Source organism: Oncorhynchus mykiss, chromosome 27, assembly GCF_057628025.1.
Source record: "Oncorhynchus mykiss isolate SJ-2025 chromosome 27, ASM5762802v1, whole genome shotgun sequence".
Classification (NCBI taxonomy): Eukaryota; Metazoa; Chordata; class Actinopteri; order Salmoniformes; family Salmonidae; genus Oncorhynchus; species Oncorhynchus mykiss.
The window spans coordinates 16,554,066-16,576,452 of NC_143048.1; the positions used below are offsets into that span (position 1 = coordinate 16,554,066).

The 22,387-nt window shown below is 41.1% G+C and overlaps 1 protein-coding gene across 1 annotated transcript; it reads right to left on the reverse strand.

Annotated features, from left to right (window-relative positions):
* Nucleotides 1–9,809: 9,809 nt before the first annotated feature.
* atf5b (activating transcription factor 5b) lies at nt 9,810–14,767 on the reverse strand. Its single transcript, XM_021587059.3, has 5 exons — nt 14,501–14,767; nt 14,143–14,323; nt 13,146–13,382; nt 11,639–12,824; nt 9,810–11,004 (listed from the first exon to the last, which is right to left on the reverse strand). Exons 3-5 carry the CDS (start codon nt 13,282–13,284, stop codon nt 10,818–10,820), a joined length of 1,512 nt encoding a protein of 503 aa, XP_021442734.1. The 5' UTR covers nt 13,285–13,382; nt 14,143–14,323; nt 14,501–14,767; the 3' UTR covers nt 9,810–10,817.
* Between the last annotated feature and the right edge of the window lie 7,620 nt (nt 14,768–22,387).

Here is a 22,387-nt window from a genome sequence, read left to right on the forward strand (position 1 = left end):
AACAAATCAAAAACGGAAAAATTGGGCGTGCAAAATTATTCAGCTCCTTTACTTTCAGTGCAGCAAACTCTCTCCAGAAGTTCAGTGAGGATCTCTGAATGATCCAATGTTGACCTAAATGACTAATGATGATAAATACAATCCACCTGTGTATAATCAAGTCTCCGTATAAATGCACCTGCACTGTGATAGTCTCAGAGGTCCGTTAAAAGCGCAGAGAGCATCATGAAGAACAAGGAACACAACAGGCAGGTCCGAGATACTGTTGTGAAGAAGTTTAAAGCCGGATTTGGATACAAAAATATTTCCCAAGCTTTAAACATCCCAAGGAGCACTGTGCAAGCGATAATATTGAAATGGAAGGAGTATCAGACCACTGCAAATCTACCAAGACCTGGCCGTCCCTCTAAACTTTCAGCTCATACAAGGAGAAGACTGATCAGAGATGCAGCCAAGAGGCCCATGATCACTCTGGATGAACTGCAGAGATCTACAGCTGAGGTAGGAGACTCTGTCCATAGGACAACAATCAGTCGTATATTGCACAAATCTGGCCTTTATGGAAGAGTGGCAAGAAGAAAGCCATTTCTTAAAGATATCCATAAAAAGTGTCGGTTAAAGTTTGCCACAAGCCACCTGGGAGACACACCAAACATGTGGAAGAAGGTGCTCTGGTCAGATGAAACCAAAATTGAACTTTTTGGCAACAATGCAAAACGTTATGTTTGGCGTAAAAGCAACACAGCTGAACACACCATCCCCACTGTCAAACGTGGTGGTGGCAGCATCATGGTTTGGGCCTGCTTTTCTTCAGCAGGGACAGGGAAGATGGTTAAAATTGATGGGAAGATGGATGGAGCCAAATACAGGACCATTCTGGAAGAAAACTTGATGGAGTCTGCAAAAGACCTGAGACTGGGACGGAGATTTGTCTTCCAACAAGACAATGATCCAAAACATAAAGCAAAATCTACAATGGAATGGTTCAAAAATAAACATATCCAGGTGTTAGAATGGAAAGTCAAAGTCCAGACCTGAATCCAATCGAGAATCTGTGGAAAGAACTGAAAACTGCTGTTCACAAATGCTCTCCATCCAACCTCACTGAGCTCGAGCTGTTTTGCATGGAGGAATGGGAAAAAATTTCAGTCTCTCGATGTGCAAAACTGATAGAGACATACCCCAAGTGACTTACAGCTGTAATCGCAGCAAAAGGTGGCGCTACAAAGTATTAACTTAAGGGGGCTGAATAATTTTGCACGCCCAATTTTTCAGTTTTTGATTTGTTAAAAAAGTTTGAAATATCCAATAAATGTCGTTCCACTTCATGATTGTGTCCCACTTGTTGATTCTTCACAAAAGAATACAGTTTTATATCTTTATGTTTGAAGCCTGAAATGTGGCAAAAGGTTGCAAAGTTCAAGGGGGCCGAATACTTTCGCAAGGCACTGTACCTGCTGGAGCGCGTGCTACGGGTGGGTGTTGCTATGGTGACCAGTGAGCTGAGATAAGGCGGAGCTTTACCTAGCAAAGACTTATAGATGACTTGGAGCTAGTGGGTTTGGCGATGAATATGTAGTGAGGACCAGCCAACGAGAGCATACAGGTCACAGTGGTTGGTAGTATATGGGGCTTTGGTGACAAAACGGATGGCACTATGATAGACTGCATCCAATTTGCTGAGTAGAGTGTTGGAGCCTATTTTGTAAATGACATCACCAAAGTCAAGGATCGGCAGTATAGCCAATCATACGAGGATATGTTTGGGTGAAGGAGGCTTTTTTGCGAAATAGGATGCCGTTTCTAGATTTAATTTTGGTTTGGAGATGCTTAATATGAGTCTGGAAGGAGAGTTTACATTCTAGCCAGACACCAAGGTATTTATAGTTGTCCACATATTCTAAGTCAGAACCGTCCAGAGTAGTGATGCTAGTCGGGTGGGTGGTGCGGGCTGTGATCGGTTGAAGAGCATGCATTTAGTTTACTAGCGTATAATAATAGTTAGAGGCCATGGAAGGAGTGTTGTATGGCATTGAAGCTCATTTGGAGGTTTGTTAACACAGTGTCCAAAGAAGGGCAGACACATACAGAATGGTGTCGTCTGCATAGAGGTGGATCAAAGAATCACCTGCAGCAAGAGCGACATCATTGATATATACAGAGAAAAGAGTCGGCCCGAGGATTGAACCCTGTGTCAGTCTGGGTCCGGACAACAGGTCCTCCGATTTGACACACTGAACTCTGTCTAAGATGTAGTTAGTGAATCAGGCGAGGCAGTCATTAGAGAAACCAAGGCTGTTGACTCTGCCGATAAGAATATGATGATTGACAGAGTTGAAAGCCTTGGCCAGGTTGATGAAGACGGCTGCACAGTACTGTTTTTTATTGATGGTGGTTATGATAACGTTTAGGACCTTGAGCGTGGCTGAGGTGCACCCGTGACCAGCTCGGAAACCGGATTGCATAGCGGAGAAAGTTCGGTGGGATTCGAGATAGTCGGTGATCTGTTTGTTCACTTGGCTTTCGAAGACTTTAGAAAGGCAGGGCAGGATGGACATAGGTCTGTAACAATTTGGGTCTAGAGTGTCTCCCCCTTTGAAGAGGGGGATGACCGCGACCACTTTCCAATCTTTAGGAATCTCAGACGATACAAAAGAGAGGTTGAACAGACTAGTAATAGGGGTTGCGACAATGGCGGCGGATAATTTTAGGAAGAGAGGGTCTAGATTGTCTAGCCCAGCTGATATGTAGGGATCCAGATTCTGCAGCTCTTTCAGGACATCAGCTGTCTGGACTTGGGTGAAGGAGAAGCGGGGGGGGGGGGGGGGGGGGGGGCTTGGACCAGTTGCTATAGGGGGTGTAGAGCTGTTGGCCAGGGTTTTGGTAGCCTGGTGGAAAGCATGGCCAGCCGTAGAGAAATGCTTATTGAAATTCTCAATTATCATGTATTTATCGGTGGTAACAGTGTTTCCTAGCCTCAGTGCAGTGGGCAGCTGGGGGGAGGTGCTCTTATACTCCATGGACTTTACAGTTGCCCAAACCTTTTTGGAATTAGTGCTGCAGGATTCAAATTTCTGTTTGAAAAAGCTAGCCTTTGCTTTCCTAACTGATTGTGTATATTGGTTCCTGACTTCCCTGAAAAGTTGAATATCGCAGGGACTATTCGATTCTAGTGCCGTGCGCCACAGGATGTTTTTGTGCTGGTCAGAGGGCAGTCAAGTCTGGAGTGAACCAAGGGCTATATCTGTTCTTAGTTCAACATTTTTTGAAAGGGGCATGTTTATTTAAGATGGTGAGGAAGGCACATTTGAAGAACAACCAGGCATCCTCTACTGACGGGATGAGGTCAATATCCTTCCAGGATACCCGGGCAAGGTCGTTTAGAAAAGCCTGCTTGCAGAAGTGTTTGACAGTGATAAGGGGTATAACGGACGCAGGCAATGAGGCAGTGATCGCTGAGATCCTTGCTGGTGTATTTAGAGGGCAAGTTGGTCAGGATGATATCTATGAGGGTGCCCATGTTTATGGATGTAGGGTTGTACCTGGTGGGTTCCTTGATCATTTGTGTGAGATTGAGGGCTTCTAGCTTAGATTGTAGGACTGCCGGGGTGTTAAGCATATCCCAGTTTAGATCAGCTAACAGTACGAACTCTGACAATAGATGGGGGGCAATCAATTCACATATGGTGTCCAGGTCACAGCTGGGAGCTGAATATAACAAGCGGCAACAGTGAGAGACTTATTTCTGGAGAGATGGATTTTTAAAAGTAGTAGCTCGAACTGTTTGGGCATAGACCTGGATAGTAGGACAGAACTCTGCAGGCTATCTGTACAGTAGATTGCAACTCTGCCCCCTTTAGCAGTTATATCTTGACGGAAAATGTTGTAATTGGAGATGGACATTTCAGAATTTTTGGTGGCCTTCCTAAGCCAGGATTCAGACACGGCTAGGACATCAGGGTTGGCGGAGTGTGCTAAAGCAGTGAATGAAGGGAGGAGGCTTCTGATGTAAAATTATATTGTAAATTGGAATGGTAGAGTTATGTCCTTCATGGAGTTATCAGAATTGTATGGGAAGGTCTGCTTAATCCAACAGTACAACCAATTGGTTACAGCATTACCCCAAAAATGAAGGAGGCGGGTGGCAGCGGGAGAAGGTAGGGAACTAGTATGTCTGCCCAATATAAAGGGTCAAAACTTGCGGAGGAATAAAATAGCATAAATAGGAAAGTATACCAGTTTCATTTGAGGACCAGGATGCTCCATACAGATTGCAAAATAGTTGGGAAGAGAGTTTTGATGTACCGATTCCATGGTACAGAGTGTATGAGTTGATATATACAACAAAGCAAGATTCAAGACTTCGCGCTTTTCTACAAAAATGATTATATAGAATTCTTGCCACCATCAAAATGTTGAATATTTGGGGCATAAAATCATCGAAGCTCTGCAGATTTTGTTGTGAGGATACAGAATCAATAGACCATTTGTTTTGGTATTGCCCTCTGGTAGCCTGTTTCTGGTCTCCGGTTCAGGAATGGCTGAAAATGTTGATCTAAAATTGACCCTAGAAATAGTCCTGTTAGGAGATCTGGAGAGACCGGGTCAGTCAATTACTAATATACTAATACTCTTAGTAAAAGTATTTATCTTCAACTCGCAATCTATGGATTCTATTTGATTAGATAAATTGAAATTGTACAAAAAACATCACAGCACAGTTGAAAGATATGTGTTGCATAGAAACCTGAAGAGGGTGGCCAGCAGAGATAGATGGGATGGGCTGTGGAATTGGAGACAAGTGGGAGGGGAATTGCTGTGCAGGAGATAGAATGATGGTCAAAGATAAAAGTTTTTTTTTTAAAGTCTAAATAAAACATAATAAAAAGTATGTTTGAATGACACTGAGGGGCAGTGTTTTTACAACTAATACCGATTTGCCTGAGGCTGATGCCACACTCTCATTCAAATAAATGTGTACAAGAACACACACTTACATGTAATAGTGCCAGACATGTAGACAAACATATACAGTTGGAAATGCTGTTATGATTTTACTTCTCCTTGGTGTCCTTTGTTTTTTTGTTTATTTATTTATATATATTTTTTTATGTGCATTGTTTGCTGTTTTCTTCTGTCTTTTTCTTTTTTCTCTTTAGTTCATTCTCTTAATTGTTGGTGCATTGGGGGGGGGTTCTTAGGGGTGGGAAATGGAATAAATTGTTTTTAAAAAATGTATTCTTGGGGGGCACTGTGGGAGGGGTCTCGAATGGTTGAGAGACAGCTATTGGGGAACTGTGGGGGGATCTTGGAGGGTTTGGGTTCACGTTTGTTGGCCTGGTGGGAGATCTGTCAATGTGCCCTTGAGCAGGGCATTGACCCTGGATGCTTCTGTGTGTCGCTCAGAATGGGAGTCTGTTAGAGGACTGGCATGATGTAGTTGTTGAGCGGCTTCACGCCAAATCTCAAAGTGGTTTGGTAGGATTGCTATAGACTTCAGTATCAGCCATAACTCATCTCTGTTTTTCCTAAAGTAAAATTAATAATATGCACTTATGCTCAAAGCCAACATGGGTTGATCATGCTGCATTTTCACATAGAATGATAGATCAGTGAATTAATAATGTCACATCAGAAGCCCCGTCAGATGCCTCTAAACTGAAGTTTACATTCAATAGATTAAGCATCGTTACACATCGCTCCACAAAAGCCGCAGCCCTTGCAGAGCAAGGGGAACCACTACTTCAAGGTCTCAGAGCAAGTGACGTCACCGATTGAAACGCCACTAGCGTGCACCACCGCTAACTAGCTAGCCATTTCACATCGGCTACATAAACATAACACTACGAATCACATGATGTTACTGTTTTCATGTATGGTGTTATTTAGGGCTTGCCTTATCACAAACAAAAATGTATCTTTAAAGGTTAGTGCTTTAAGGAAAAACAAGTTTCATATTTCCATTAACTTGACATTTCACATAAATTACGCTGTAGTGGAATTACTATGTTAACAAACAAATCTATGGCCTGGGTGCCTTGACATTATTCACAATGTAGCTGTCTGTCAGGCACTTAAACAGTGCCAGTATCTCCTGTCAGATTTGTCAGAGCATGTCTGTACCAGAATACCTGTATAAACTCAATGTAGTCATCTGAGAATTAGAATCAGAAAAATGTCCAGTGTATGTCTCTAACACCGTAAATCTGGAAAATATATTAAATTAACCAAATGGTCACTGGACCATTTTCTGTGTGAGTTTCTGTGTCTTCCCAGAGCATTGCCGTAGATGTTTCCATACTGGCTGTTACCATGTAATATTGGTGTTAAAGATTTCTAGTTTAAGAGTCAAGTGAGAAAGACAAGCTATTGTAACTAAAAAAATAATACTTCTGTAGAATCCCCCATCCATTTGTTTTTTACACTGCTGCTACTCGCTGTTTGTTATCTATGCATAGTCGCTACGCCCCTACCTACATGTGCAGGTTGCCTCGGCTGGCCGGTACCCCCGCACATTGACTCGGTACCCATGCCCCCTGTATATAGCCTCGTTGTTGTTATTTTATTGTGTTACTTTTTATTATTTTTTACTTTAGATTATTTGGTAAATATTTTCTTAACTCTCCTTGAACTGCACTGTTGGTTAAGGGCTTGTAAGTAAGCATTTCACGGTAAAGTCTACACGTTGTATTCGGCGCATGTGACAAATAAAGTTTGATTTGATATTCTCTGGAATATGTCTTGTTTGTAGTCAGATTTGTGAAATCCCCTCTTCCAGGGATAGGCTACAATACGGCCAATGTTAGTCACCTCTTTTCTCAGGACCTGATAGGCCTTTTATTACATCTCTGCAGCTGTGAATATCCAACAATCTAAAAAGTGATCTATCAGATGAGTTATAAAGGCAATGCCCCAAAGCAACCACATGAACAACTCTCAGAGAGTTGAAAGTTTCTACCCTCTGTCTACCCTCTGTCTACCACTGTCTACCCTCTGTCTACCCTCTGTCTACCACTGTCTACCACTGTCTACCACTGTCTACCACTGTCTACCACAAACTGTGCAATGTATCCCTGTCTACAGTACAGTGCTGGTTGGTTAACTACAGCTATAATAGGATAATTGGAGGGGTGACTTTTACTGTACAATGGCGCACTATAGGATTAGTGTCACTATAGGATTAGTGCAAAGCATACAGATTGTGGTCTTAGAAAGATTGATGTTTCTAAACCCATTTGGCTCATCGAAACAGTGATTGACACCTCCAGAAACATTACAGAGAAGACATTTAATAAGGGATTGTTTAAGTTATACAACACTTTTCAAGATGTTCAAAGCACTTTACATTGTATGGGGCTTAACTCATCTCTTCCATTAATAATGTGTAGGACCCACCTGGGTGACCATAGAGAATCAGGATTTTATCTTAATATCTGATCTAATGGATGGTAGCCTGTACAGAGCAGTACCCCCAACCCTCTACTACCCTGGCATTGTTTTCTGTTCAAGTTTCTGTCCATCTGATAAATTGAGCAATGTATTATTTTTCACAAGAATAAAATATATAATGTTTACTGAACTAACTGCAAGTATAACTAAATTAACCTCCAAATGTGCTATACTATCAATACAAATTGAATCACAAAACACGAGAGGAGTATATCACCCAACCACCCTGTGAGAAGACAGTGAAGCACTAGAGCGAAGCATACATTTTTAAGCCTTCCAGCAACACCCTCTTTCTCTCTCTGATCTGCAAGAATTGTATAAGATTGCCTCATACTTTCAGAGGCCCCTGTAGAATAGATATGGAGATGTTTCACACACCCTCCTAGTAGTGGTGGATGAGATTAGGAACTTCAGTTGTCACTCCAAGAGACAGATACCAGCCTTCCTCATTGTGCCTTTAGCCTCTGGGTATGCAGCAGATTATTACTTTAGCTTCAGATGACCTGGCCTCCACAATCACCTGACCTCAACCCAATTGAGATGGTTTGGGATGAGTTGGACGGCAGAGTGAAGGAAAAGCAGTCAGCAAGTGCTCAGCATATGGCAGAACTCCTTGAAGACTGTTGGAAAAGCATTCCAGGTGAAGCTGGTTGAGAGAATGCCAAGAGTGTGCAAAGCTGTCATCAAGGCAAAGGGTGGCTACTTTGAAAAATCTAAAATTGATTTTGATTTGTTTAACACTTTTTTGGTTCCTACATGATTCAATGTGTTATTTCACTGTTGATGTCTTCACTATTATTCTACAATGTAGAAAATAGTCAAAATAAAGAAAAACCCTTGAACGAGCAGGTGTGTCCAAACTTTTGACTGGTACTGTATGTATAAATTACCCTTTCTGTCACGCCCTGATCTGTTTCACCTGTCCTTGTGATTGTCTCCATCCCCCTCCAGGTGTCGCCCAGCTTCTCCATTATCCCCTGTGTATTTATACCTGTGTTCTCTGTTTGTTGGTTGCCAGTTCGTCTTCTTTGTCAAGTCAACCAGCGGTTTTTGTATCAGCTCCTGCGTTTTCCCAGTCTCTCTCTTCTCATCTTCCTGGTTTTGCCTGTTCTGACTCTGAGCCCGTGTGCCTGACCACTCTGCCTGAGCCTGCCTGCCGTCCTGTACCTTTGCCCCTGTTGCTGTAATAAACATTGTTACTTCGACACGGTCTGCATCTGGGTCTTACCTTTATCCTGATACTTTCTATGTTTTCCTCCGTGACTTTACACTAGAGAGTGATCTCCTACAACCGTAGTGACTTTGCAAGCATTGTAGAAATTGTGTTTGTAAAATGTCCCATATTTCTATGGAAAACACAAGATTTTATGGTAAACAGAACATTTACTAATTTTCATCATAATATGCGTCATGATTCCTTACTGTCTTCCCTCTAGTGGTAAAAAAATATATGTACTTACTCACCCTGCAACGCAGCCAACCAGACCAGAGGGAGTGAAATCTCAGTTCAAAACAGACATAGAAGAAAGGGGCATCTCACATCCTACTCTTGTCTATGACTTTGAGAATACAGCCCAAATAGAATGCATAGCCTTTTGGGATATGAAGGAACTGAATAAGTGTTACAAAATAGTGATACAGTACTACACCTATAAAGGGTTTAAGGGTTTCGCCATATTGCTACACCAATCTGATTCCTTCAGATCTACACACCGACATACTGGCAGGTCAAGATGGATCCACCTTAGCCTGGTGAAACCACCCTGATCGCTGCATTCATTATTCTGTAATATGTTACGTGAAATAGAATGGTGAATGCAGCAATCACGTTGGTCCTGCCAGGCTAGAACCTGATGACATATTTACCACACTGTCGGGTCTGTAAGAGTTTGACTGGGAATCTTTCAGCCTGTGTAACGTTTCTGTCTTTTTTCTTACCCTTGCTCCGCTGGATGTCTACGAGTTTGACCTTCCGGTCTGCATAATGCCCCTGCAATGCCCCTTACCACCCCATTGGGGTTCTATGTCTTTCGGCCTGTGTAAGGCACGACACAGCGGTGTCTGGGCCGATGGTGAGACTCCCTCTTGATCTACCTTGACAACATTGTTGTTTATTCGCTGGACATTGACAGACATTGAGTCCACATTTAACTAGTCTTCCAGAAGATACATTAAGCTACATGAACAAGGCTTGGAAATCCTGCCCTTGAAGAGAATCAGGTGTGTTAGCTGGGCTAAAACAGAAAAGTGCACTCCCTCTGTGGGTCCCACAGGAATGGCTTGAGCAACAATGATGTAAACTGTCTGACTTCTATAACAGTGTAATAACAATGTATTGTAATAACAGTCCACAAAGAATAAATGATCAAACATAACTGGTTTATTTGACTGCAATTTACCTGATAGTTACCTGATATAGTCATCTATCAAACAAGTAGACCTGAATTCAACACATATTCATTCACTAAGATTATCATGAAGACATTATGCCCAGCAACAATTTATTGTTGTGTCAACAGGTGATTGTTTTTTCGCAAAATACAGCCAAGAAAAAACCAAGATGATAAAACAGTGATAGCCATGTCAATTTTCCTCATTATGTAAAAGTGGACAAACATCCTGAGTATAAAATAAATAGTTTAGAGTAAAGCTCTGTAGAACTTCAGCTAATGAAACTTAAACAGTTAAAGCATGACTTGGGAAAATGCTCTATGGAAACCATTAAATCAGGAAGCCATGCAGTTAAAAGAATAGTCATTTTCAAATAACAAGCAATCATGCTTTTTTAACAATCAAACATGCATTGGGTACTTTAGCAAGGTCTAGGTGGTTTCCTACATGTTCTACATCAGCCTTTTAGCAATAAAATGTTCTAGTAGTTTGCAGCATTTATGAACTTTTCCACAGCATTTTAAACATTCCTTCTTCAATCCCTTATACCAAATGAGTGGACAAAGCAAAAGGTGATGAATAAATAAAACAAAACATACATCATCACAGCATGAAACATCCTTCCTTTATGCTGACATTGACTGTCAATAAAAACAGGCATAATTCAATCGTTTCTATTACGGTTAAAAAATGACTGTAAAAAGGTCAATCTTTGCAAGCTCAAACTCCAACATTACAAGGCTGTGAGTGCAGGTCAGTGTCACAGTGGTCACGGACAGTTTATAGTTTCCTCCTAAATTCACCAACTAAGCCCTGAAGTCATTCAGGGAAACATTTGGAAAGATACATTGTGTGGCATATTGTCTGTAACAATAATAAAGCGATTATATTTTTTAGAAAAACTACCAAAATCATGCAACTATCATTTTGAACAAACAAGTGCTCTTGATGCGAGTGCTGGTGTTGTGGGTGGGAGATTAGGCACTGGCATCTTGCTTTAGGCGTTGACTACGGGCTTTGTAGACCTCGATGAGTAAATCTTTGACATATTGAATCTCTCGTTCCACTGACTCCGCCTTGTCCTGGAGCTCCCGGTTCTGTCCCTCCAGCCCATGAAGCTCCTCCTCCAGTATGTCCAGCTCCGCCCTCTTACGCAGTCGATACCTTTAGTTTACAAAATACCAGGATCAGCTTGCATCTACCATTGGAGCCCCCCCTCCATCTTTTCCCCTTATTTTGCCCTTCTCGCACGCCCCACGGCAACTGGCAGTTGCCAACCCTGTCCTACACCCACAACATCCCATATGTCCAAAAAACCCTACCACAGGACTTTCTGTATCTTTGTAGAAGCTACCATGTCTGGGTCACTGAGCTACAGTAGGCTGGCAGTTCAATATCAGTTCTCTCTAATTATAGAGAAAGCTAACGTCATGAATTTAACATGGACATGTTTTCCCACCCTCATCCCTCAAGAACTAGATTTCCAGATATGCATCTATGAACATCCAAGATAGCGGGACCTATCAGAAGAAGAGTTCAGATTTCGTCTTTTATAAAACACATTTTGTAACTAAGCAATTCTAGTAGCATATCACATCAGTGAAAAGCCACAGTTATCCCATTCAAACCAGATATTAGAGTCTACAAAAAAGTTCAGTTTTTCAACTTTAAAAGATTAGTTAAAATGTACACAGATGTTTCTTTGGTCAAACTAAGAAAATGACCAAACATTCTATACTCACAGTTTTTATTTAAACTTCATAACACAAAGAAAATCACTACATTTTTCACAAAATACCTGTGAGCAGCTGTTTTGTTCTGGTCTCTCTTCTTCTGCTTCCGTTCTCCGGTATGTACTTCCAGAGGGACAGAGACAAGGCCTGGTTTGAGGCAGCTCAGGGGGCATGGATCTTCCTTTAGCCTCTGTACTGCTTGCCTGTGAATGGGCGAGTCCACCATTGGCCCCTCGCTCTCTCCTCTTGACAGACATTCGTAGCTTTGGTCTCCGATGCATTCTGGGAAGAGGTAGTGGCCATGCTGGGGCTCTATACCATGTACTTGTGTAGGCTCTTGGATTTCACCGATAAAGCTATGATAAGGCTCTGTATGAGCAACGTTCGGGTGGTGGTGGTAATAGCCATCGTTTGCCTCTGGCTCTTGAGGAATAGTTCCAGAGAGTCCACCATCTTTGTTGCAATGCAAGACCTCCAGCCCCATACCATCATAACCACTAACCTTCATACCATGCATCAACTGTCCTTCTCTCTTGGGGTGGGTATCGAAGGACCCAGCCATACAAAAACCTCTGGTCATCTCTTCACTGCAAAACACGTCCTCTGTAAAACAATAACTTTCCTCTTCCTTCAACGATACACCACATTCTCTGACTTTCTTAACACTGCTAATGCTCTTCCCCACGGTTTTCAATGTAGAACAGTGGTTAACAGCCACCTCTGTGCTTCCTGAGTAACTTCCTTTGGCACTCCAGGTGTCATGCTCAAGTTCCTCTCCAACTTTGTTGACACCATCTGAAACTATTCTTCGGCAATTATTGTATGAACGATGATGATAGTTGTATGGGGCTGGTCTCGCCATTTTGGATCTTCCAACGGGACCACCACAGAAGCTCACCCGGTCGAGTTCCCCTGTTGCCAGGGTAACAACCAGTGGGCTTGTTTCTGATTGGTTGCCACTGTACGAAGCATAGGGCAACTGGTAGTAAGAATGGGCACCCATTGCTTGGGCGCCTTTGTCACATTTTGGTGATTTGTCCAATTTGGTTGAAGTCGATTCAGACCGGAAGTAATCCTCAAGCTGAGCAAGCTCCTCTTGCAAAAGAGAGGTCATGACCTCCAAGTCAGAGGGCACCTTGACATCATGTTCCAACGGTGAGGGCGGAGAAGATGAGCTAGAAGAGGATTCAGTAGTCGACTGGAACGAAGACAAATCAACTTTTTCCGTCATCCAGTCCGTCTGACCATCACCTACGAAAAATACAATTTTCGTTAAAAATATTTAATTTGAATGTCCATATTGCAGGCATAAAAATTAAATGAGGATTTTTTTAAAAACAGTCCTTTAATATCTGATGATAAATGTAGAAAAATCTGAAAATGAAGACGATAAATGTAGAAAAGTAAAAATATCCTTGAAAAACTAACCGATCATTTGAAAATGATTGAACGCCATCGTCTTCATTGGGAAAATATCCACTTAGCTTTACTCACTGTACGACATTAGCTCGTACTGCAGTGCGGTTCCACCTGGAATGTGGAAAAATAAAAAAGCGTATTGCAGTAACTCACCAATTATGTGCGGTCTCTCCAATAACTCCGCCCCCTTCCTTCCCCAGGATTGGCTGTCGTTAGCTTGTTGGAGAGAGGGAATAATGAGGTCGACCATGCAAACAAGAGGAATTTTCCTGCGAAGGATCGATGCAGCCATCGTGTCTTTTATTTAGGTCCAAACGGTGAAATGCACTAAGTGTGCGAGGGTTTGAGAGAAGCGTCACTATGGGCAGAGTGGTGGGAACACTTGAAGACCTGTAAATGACAAAAAATACAAATGAAAACAAATCAACAACTCTACTGAATTTCCACATCCAAACACCCCATTACACCCGACTGCCACACCCCCAAAAACACCACAGTCTCAAAACACCTATACAAATAGTGCAATTATCAGAGAGTCCAAAATTGGTTAAAGATTCCTGATAATTGCATGTTACATGCATAAAATAACATCTAAGTTTTATTTTTATGAAACTACGGAACTTTGGGAAAATAAGTTAGGAAATGTTACAGGGCTATATACTTTAACACTGTCTCTATGAAAACTCACTCCCCTCATAAATGCAACTATAATATCTCAACAACATATCAAATTGTATTTATTCTAATCCATTTCACAGTTCAGGAGAGTGGTGTCTGCAGCATGGTAAAAAACTTTAATGTTAGTTAGCCTATGTGTATTATAGATCAAATACCCCAAAAAGTATTAATTTCCTCCAACTATTGTTATGTGTTAATGTTTTTAACATACATAACTACGTTTGAAAACTATAGTTTTACTATAGTAGTCCACTGATCAAATATGTTTCACTGGCAATTCTCACTTCTGAGCTCAGTAGGCTACTGTAAAACTGTAGATTCAAAATATCTGTTAGACTAAAAGGTGATTACAATAACCCCAACATCATTTCAGAAATAGTTAATAAAACAATTACAATGTCAAAGCTAACATATTCAACACATTATACTTCACAACTACTGTAGTATAAAGAGAACAAACAATGTCACTTACCCCATTATTACTGGATAGTTTTTTGGAATTGCGTTGCAAATGCAGAGCACAACGACTAGAGTGACAGTGGGGTCAATTTAATAAGCCATGTCTTCCTAAGAACACAATGACTTCACATGGACTGTTATGAAGACGAGTTGCAAACAGAAAGTTTTGGGATCCGCTACTTCTTCTGGAACTCCTAAAGCAGGACCGAATCACACAAATACAAATCAATCCGCAGTTTACATTTCACCTTTTTATCGCGTCATATGCAAGGGACTTTCCACCTTCTGTTATTTTCAAAGGTCATATAGAAATAAAATTGAAAGAAAACGATGTAACTTTTAATTATTTAAATTGAAAAGCATATACCTACATTTCTACACCCACACTTCTGTTGCAATAACGTAATTCACTTCTGCATCATGGTATTTTTATGGATAATATTTCCGAGCTAATGTCTTGTTAGTAAATAATATGTCTCCCACAGAGAATGTCTTATAGCCTTCTGTAATAACTGCAACGGTTTATGAGGAACTATTTGGTCACACACCCGGGAGGAAGGATACAGTCTTGCAGTTGGAAGGTGTAACTTTTGTTGCAGCCTTGTTGCATCAGATACGCAGGGGATTCGCCGAATGCTGTAAGACTGTGGTCACACTATTGGTTTATCTAGACTGAACCGCTTATTGGTCTATTATGAATCGTCCAATGTTTTTATTTGTCATAGATCCAATGTTACTTTGTATACGTGTGTACAAGTAGTAAGGAGACAGAGGCCATCTGCCTCTTTTAGTATTTATTATTATTATTATAAGACATTACCTCTTTAATAATTATAATAAGAAGGTTGCAACCTTAGAACTTATAACGAATGAGCAACTTTTATTATAAATGTAATGCACTTTAGTGTCGTCAACCAGAGAAACACTTAGTAGGCTACCAGCCATTCATTTCATCTCAGCTAAAAATTGTCAAATTTGTATAAAAAAATTAATTATTTCCATATTCTGTTAATAGAAATGAGTATAATAATATTTCCAAAGGGCCATATGTTTAGAAGGACAAAAGGACACACAGGAGGACAAATCGGCTTACACTTGACTTTATCTCTTGTTAGTACAACAGTTACACCACTCCCTGTCTGGAGTTGCTATGCATTTTCCTCACTGAGAAACCCAAAGCTGATTGAAGCAGCCATGTCTTCTTCCTGTTGCTATAGTAATAGGGAACACTGCCCCCCTTTTGAAATGTGTTTTTTTCGGCATGTCTGTTGCCAAGGGTTTAAAATAATCCCCTTACCTCTGTGCTTACAATGTTCTTGTTATTGCACTCGTTGCAGCTTTTGTGCATATTTAACCTCTCAATTCTTTGCATTTGTAATATGCGTGTCATGAAGTTCATGAAAATGTCCTGCAGTCGTCTGACCCTCTCTACATCTAGCGTAGGGCCAGTTACCGAAAGGTTGCTGGATCGAATCCCAGAGCTGACAAGGTAAAAATCTGTCGTTCTACCCCTGAACAAGGTAGATGTTCAGGGACAGGCCCGGTAGGCCTTCATGGTAAATAAGAATTTGTTCTTAACTGACTTGCCTAGTTAAATAAAGGTTGCATTTAAAATAAATCTAATATATGCAGTGCATTCGGAAAGTATTTAGACCCATTGACTTTTTCCACATTTTGTTATGTTACAGCCTTATTCTAAAATTGATTAAATTAATGTTTCCTCATCAATCTGCACACAATACCCCATAATGACAAAGCGAAAACAGGTTTTTAGAAATGTTATTGAAATTGATTGCATTTTTTGTTGTTGCTTAGGTGCATCCTGTTTCCATTGATCATCCTTTCTACAACTTGATTGGGGTCCACCTATGGTAAATTCATTTGATTTAACATGATTTGGAAAGGTGCACACCTGTCTATATAAGGTCCCACAATTGACAGTGCATGTCAGAGCAAAAATCAAGCCATGAGGTCGAAAGAATAGTCCGTAGAGCTTCGAGACAGGATTGTGTCGAGGCACAGATCTGGGGAAGGGTACCAAAAGATTTCTGCAGCATTGAAGGACCCCAAGAACCCAGTGGCCTTGATCATTCTTATATAGAAGAAGTTTGGAACCACCAAGACTCTTCCTAGAGCTGGCCGCCCGGCCAAACTGAGCAATCAGGGGGAGAAGGGCCTTGGTCAGGGAGGTGATCAAGAACCCGATGGTCATTCTGACAGAGCTCCAGAGTTCCTTTGTGGAGATGAGAGAACCTTCCACAACCATCTCTGCAGCACTCCACCAATCAGGCCTTTATGGTAGAGTGGCAAGACGGAAGACACTCCTCAGTAAAAGGCACATGGAGTTTGCCAAAAGGCACCTAAAGGACTATCAAACCATGAGAAACAAGATTCTCTGGTCTGGTGAAACCAAGATTAAACTCTTTGACCTGAATGCCAAGTGTCACGTCTGGAGGAATAAAGGCACCGCTAATCACCTGGCCAATACCATCCCTACAGTGACGAATGGTGCTGGCAGCATCATGCTGTGGGGATGTTTTTCAGTGGCAGGGACTGGGAGACTAGTCAGGATCGAGGGAAAGATTAATAAAGCAAAGTACAGAGAGATCCTTGATGACAACCTGTTCCAGAGCATTCAGGACCTCAGACTGGGGCAAAGTTTACCTTCCAACAGGACAACGACCCTAAGCACACAGCCAAGACAACATAGGAGTGGCTTCGGGACATGTCCTTCAGTGACCCAGGCAGAGTCAGGAGTTGAATCCGATCTCTCTCTGGAGAGACCTGAAAATAGCTGTGCAGCGACGCTCCCCATTCAACCTGACAGAGCTTGAGAGGATCTGCAGAGAACAATGGGAGAAACTCCCCAAATACAGGTGTGCCAAGCTTGTAGCGTCATATTCAAGAGGACTCGTGGCCATAATCTCTGCCAAAGGTGCTTCAACAAAGTACTGAGTAAAGGGTCTCAATACTTATGTAGATGTGATACTCCGTTTTTTTTTTTTTTTATAAATTTGAAAAAAAATCTATAAAACATTTTTTTCTTTGTCATTATGGAGTGTAGATGTGTAGATTGATGAGGGGAAAAACAATTGAATCCATTTTAGAATACGGCTGCAACGTAAAAAAATGTGGGAAAAGTGAAGGGGTCTGAATACTTTCAAAACGCACTGTATGCGTTCATCTGCCACATATCATCTCGTATCCCATACCTATATAATTTGATGCTATATTTTCTTCATTTTCTATGTACATTTCATTTATTGAAAAGAATACAAATCATATTTTCTGCTGCAAAAGCATTGCCCCTTTTTGAGCATTATTGCCTTCCATCATTCTGCAACTACTGTACAAGAAGCTCTGAGAGATCTGACCCTGCAGCATATAGAGAAACGCTTTCAAAGGAAGGCTTGCACTTCGCAAGTGTGGCACATTGGTAACAGTTACAGCATAGTTTCATCACCAGCTCACTGCAAATCCTGCTTACATTAACTTTTCACAGGGATTGGTAACATGGGAAGCAACACTACAGGTTACTGCCAATGCAGGCACACTTTTGATACCTTTAATCCACCCTCCCTCCCACATTACTTGTGTTTAAGATGTAATTGTAGTGATTAAAACCTGGACTATAATAATCAACATAATTGCTTCCTTTACTTTCTGTATGTATATTTTGTCAAAATCATCCTTTACCGAAATTAATTTGCATAGAATAATCCTGAAAAATAAGATCAGAGGCAAATATACATAGATATGACCTTTAATTTGATGAAACCTTTTTCTTGAACGTAAATCATCCCTGAGGAAGCTTGGTAGAAATAGGGAGAAAGAGGGAGTGTCATCCTGTCATCTTATCATGCGGATGGTGTGCTGCATTGTCAAATGTGGTTCAATCACGAGCTGGAACTAACAACTTTTCTAAGTCTGTATGACATTGAGAAGAATAAATCATCTCTGTGTTGAATTAATATAAATGCTCATACGAAAATACTTTGAATCATATTGACCATGACCATCAATTTAACAATTTAGCAGGAAGAGTGAATTAGAGGCTAAAGACAATTTTTTTAGCATGTATTTTAAGGCAAGGCTTCTAAGGTTCTCATTACATTTCATTTCAGTTGTCATTTAATTTCATTAATCATACCTGTGACATTTTTTTCACCTTCATCTTAAACTCTCTCAATGTCACCTCCAGTCAGTAACTGATCGTGGCTCAGATTGGGGAGGTAGCTAGTATCCAATGCCCCACAGCCCTGACTGTGAGCTGACCAGGACCAGGAGAGCTAAGGCAGCAGACCACAAAATAACTGTAAGTTGCTCTGGATAAAATTACCTAAATTACTAAAATGTCAAATGTAAATCTAAACTATTTTTTCCAGGGCCCATAGACTCTGGTCAAAAGTCATGCATTATTTAGTGAATAGGGTACAATTTGGGATGCAACTTCTGTATGGTCTGTCACGTAAAAAATGACAAGCATGTCTGTGAGAGCCAAGACAATTAATACATCAACAGGACCTGGGTGGAAGATGGTGGGAGGAGGGAGACACTATCCTCTACCTTCACAACACCAGCCTCTGGGATGACAACAGTATTAATGCTTCGTTGTTATGGAGCCCTATTAAAAACAGTCACGATGGGAAGATCCCTGAAGAAGAGCTAAGAAACGACCAAATCCTAGACAGTAGTATTTCAAAGGGAGGACATAAGGGTTACAGTTATATGTTCAGATAATGTTACTGGATTACTGAATCTTATTTGAGTGCTGCATAACAATATGGGTTGGAATAGAGAACGATCCAGTGATTTCAAGCCATTGTAGTTTTATCACAGAACACAGAATAATAATAAGCCGGGTCTTTGATCGTAGAGCCAAAGGGAACAAGTGTTTTACAGTGTTCAAATAATGTTCTTATCTCTCCCTCAGCACCTTACTTACTCCCACCCGACAGTCTATTGTGAATCTCACCCTGAGAATATTTGTGGAGTGCTAGTCCACCAGGGGTTATCCTGAGGGATTATAGATACTGGATACTGGATAGGAAACTCAGAGTGGGTAGGACACAGCAACAGGGACGCTCCCGAACAGCAGTACTGCCATGATCAGTCACTCCTCCCATGACAACAGGGGCCTTTTGAACCTCAGCAGCAGTCTGAGTCTATAGGGAACTAACAGGCAGCAGCAGCCAGCTGCTCTCCTGTGTCAGCCACAATCACAGGCTTAATCAGTCCCTCATAAAGAGGCCAGACACGACAAATGTCCCCAGTACCCTCACACAGGTGCCACCATACGGCTTCTGTATACTAAAATGAGATGATGTGTGCATCGATGAACATTCGGTGTCAAAATGCGTCAATGGGTATTTGTTTTTGTTACTCTGATCTTTAACATTTTGATGAAGATGTAGCAGATCACTTCAGAAGGAGCCTCAAGAAAAGTATAGAGTAGACTTGTCTTGGCCTCATGAGGTGATTCAGATACTGCAATACAATGCCCATGAAATAGATATTGATCAGTATTAGATATTGACCAGAAATAACTATTATTCTGAATTACATCGTTTAAATATATTAATCTATCAAGTACGCAATGATTACTCAAAATGAGCCCATCCCCAAAATGCCATGGGTTCTTGATATGCTACTGTGCTTGAGTCTGCTGCCCTCTTCTGTTACTTGTTGTAGATGACTGTGAAACTGAAACAACTTCATTACATTCAGGAGATCCTCCAGTACCACTTCTCTCACTTTTGTTCTGTTGAGAAGGAACAAATGATTGTCCAGCAACAACAATTAAGAGCACACATACAACACACACATGCTGAATCTTGTCTGTGTGTGTGTATGTGTGTGTGTGTGTGTGTGTGTGTGTGTGTGTGTGTGTGTGTGTGTGTGTGTGTGTACGTGCGTGTGTTTGTTTGTTTGTGTGGTGCATGTGTTCGTGTGCGTGTGCGTGTGTGTATGTACAGTGCATTCGGAAAGTATTCAGACCCCTTAACTTTTTCCACATTTTGTTACGTTACAGCCTTATTCTAAAATGGATATAATAAAATAAATTGTCAGCAATCTACACACAATATCCCATAATTAGAAAGTGAAAACAGGTTTTTACAAATGTTTATGAATGTATTAAAAATTTAAAACAGAAATACCTTATTTACATACAGTGCCTTGCGAAAGTATTCGGCCCCCTTGAACTTTGCGACCTTTTGCCACATTTCAGGCTTCAAACATAAAGATATAAAACTGTATTTTTTTGTGAAGAATCAACAACAAGTGGGACATAATCATGAAGTGGAACGACATTTATTGGATATTTCAAACTTTTTTAACAAATCAAAAACTGAAAAATTGGGCGTGCAAAATTATTCAGCCCCCTTAAGTTAATACTTTGTAGCGTCACCTTTTGCTGCGATTACAGCTGTAAGTTGCTTGGGGTATGTCTCTATCAGTTTTGCACATCGAGAGACTGACATTTTTTCCCATTCCTCCTTGCAAAACAGCTCGAGCTCAGTGAGGTTGGATGGAGAGCATTTGTGAACAGCAGTTTTCAGTTCTTTCCACAGATTCTCGATTGGATTCAGGTCTGGACTTTGACTTGGCCATTCTAACACCTGGATATGTTTATTTTTGAACCATTCCATTGTAGATTTTGCTTTATGTTTTGGATCATTGTCTTGTTGGAAGACAAATCTCCGTCCCAGTCTCAGGTCTTTTGCAGACTCCATCAGGTTTTCTTCCAGAATGGTCCTGTATTTGGCTCCATCCATCTTCCCATCAATTTTAACCATCTTCCCTGTCCCTGCTGAAGAAAAGCAGGCCCAAACCATGATGCTGCCACCACCATGTTTGACAGTGGGGATGGTGTGTTCAGGGTGATGAGCTGTGTTGCTTTTACGCCAAACATAACGTTTTGCATTGTTGCCAAAAAGTTCTATTTTGGTTTCATCTGACCAGAGCACCTTCTTCCACATGTTTGGTGTGTCTCCCAGGTGGCTTGTGGCATACTTTTAACGACACTTTTTATGGATATCTTTAAGAAATGGCTTTCTTCTTGTCATTCTTCCATAAAGGCCAGATTTGTGCAAAATACGACTGATTGTTGTCCTATGGACAGAGTCTCCCACCTCAGCTGTAGATCTCTGCAGTTCATCCAGAGTGATCATGGGCCTCTTGGCTGCATCTCTGATCAGTCTTCTCCTTGTATGAGCTGAAAGTTTAGAGGGACGGCCAGGTCTTGGTAGATTTGCAGTGGTCTGATACTCCTTCCATTTCAATATTATCGCTTGCACAGTGTTCCTTGGGATGTTTAAAGCTTGGGAAATCTTTTTGTATCCAAATCCGGCTTTAAACTTCTTCACAACAGTATCTCGGACCTGCCTGGTGTGTTCCTTGTTCTTCATGATGCTCTCTGCGCTTTTAACTGACCTCTGAGACTATCACAGTGCAGGTGCATTTATACGGAGACTTGATTACACACAGGTGGATTGTATTTATCATCATTAGTCATTTAGGTCAACATTGGATCATTCAGAGATCCTCACTGAACTTCTGGAGAGAGTTTGCTGCACTGAAAGTAAAGGGGCTGAATAATTTTGCACGCCCAGTTTTTCAGTTTTTGATTTGTTAAGAAAGTTTGAAATATCCAATAAATGTTGTTCCACTTCATGATTGTGTCCCACTTGTTGTTGATTCTTCACAAAAAAATACAGTTTTATATCTTTGTTTGAAGCCTGAAATGTGGCAAAAGGTCGCAAAGTTCAAGGGGGCCGAATACTTTCGCAAGGCACTGTATATCTGAAGAGTTATCTACAAACAGGAGTGCTCAACTCGATAACATACATGCAGTTTTGTTGAACGTTACTCAAAGTAACACGATTCTACTCAAAACGCTGCAGACCAAAGACGATCAGTTAATGAACGCAATGACAAAGTTTGATGACAAATCAGCAGAACTCATTGAAGTTGCTGAACAAATGAATGATGAGAGAACTCAAGTGAAATGTTGCTTTCTAAGCAAGCAGAGGAAATCTCATCACTGAATCTCTCGCTCCATACTCAAGACCTCTATCTGCAAACCATGACAGATACGTTTGAGATCGAAAGGCGCAAGTGTGACACTCACATGTCCAAAATCAGTACTCTGTGCTCAAGTGGACTCTGCAATGCAGCAGAATACCACCCTTAGGTACCATCTGGAGGAAGTCCAGAATGGTCACGCTCTACAGCGTAACTACCAATCCAAGCAACCA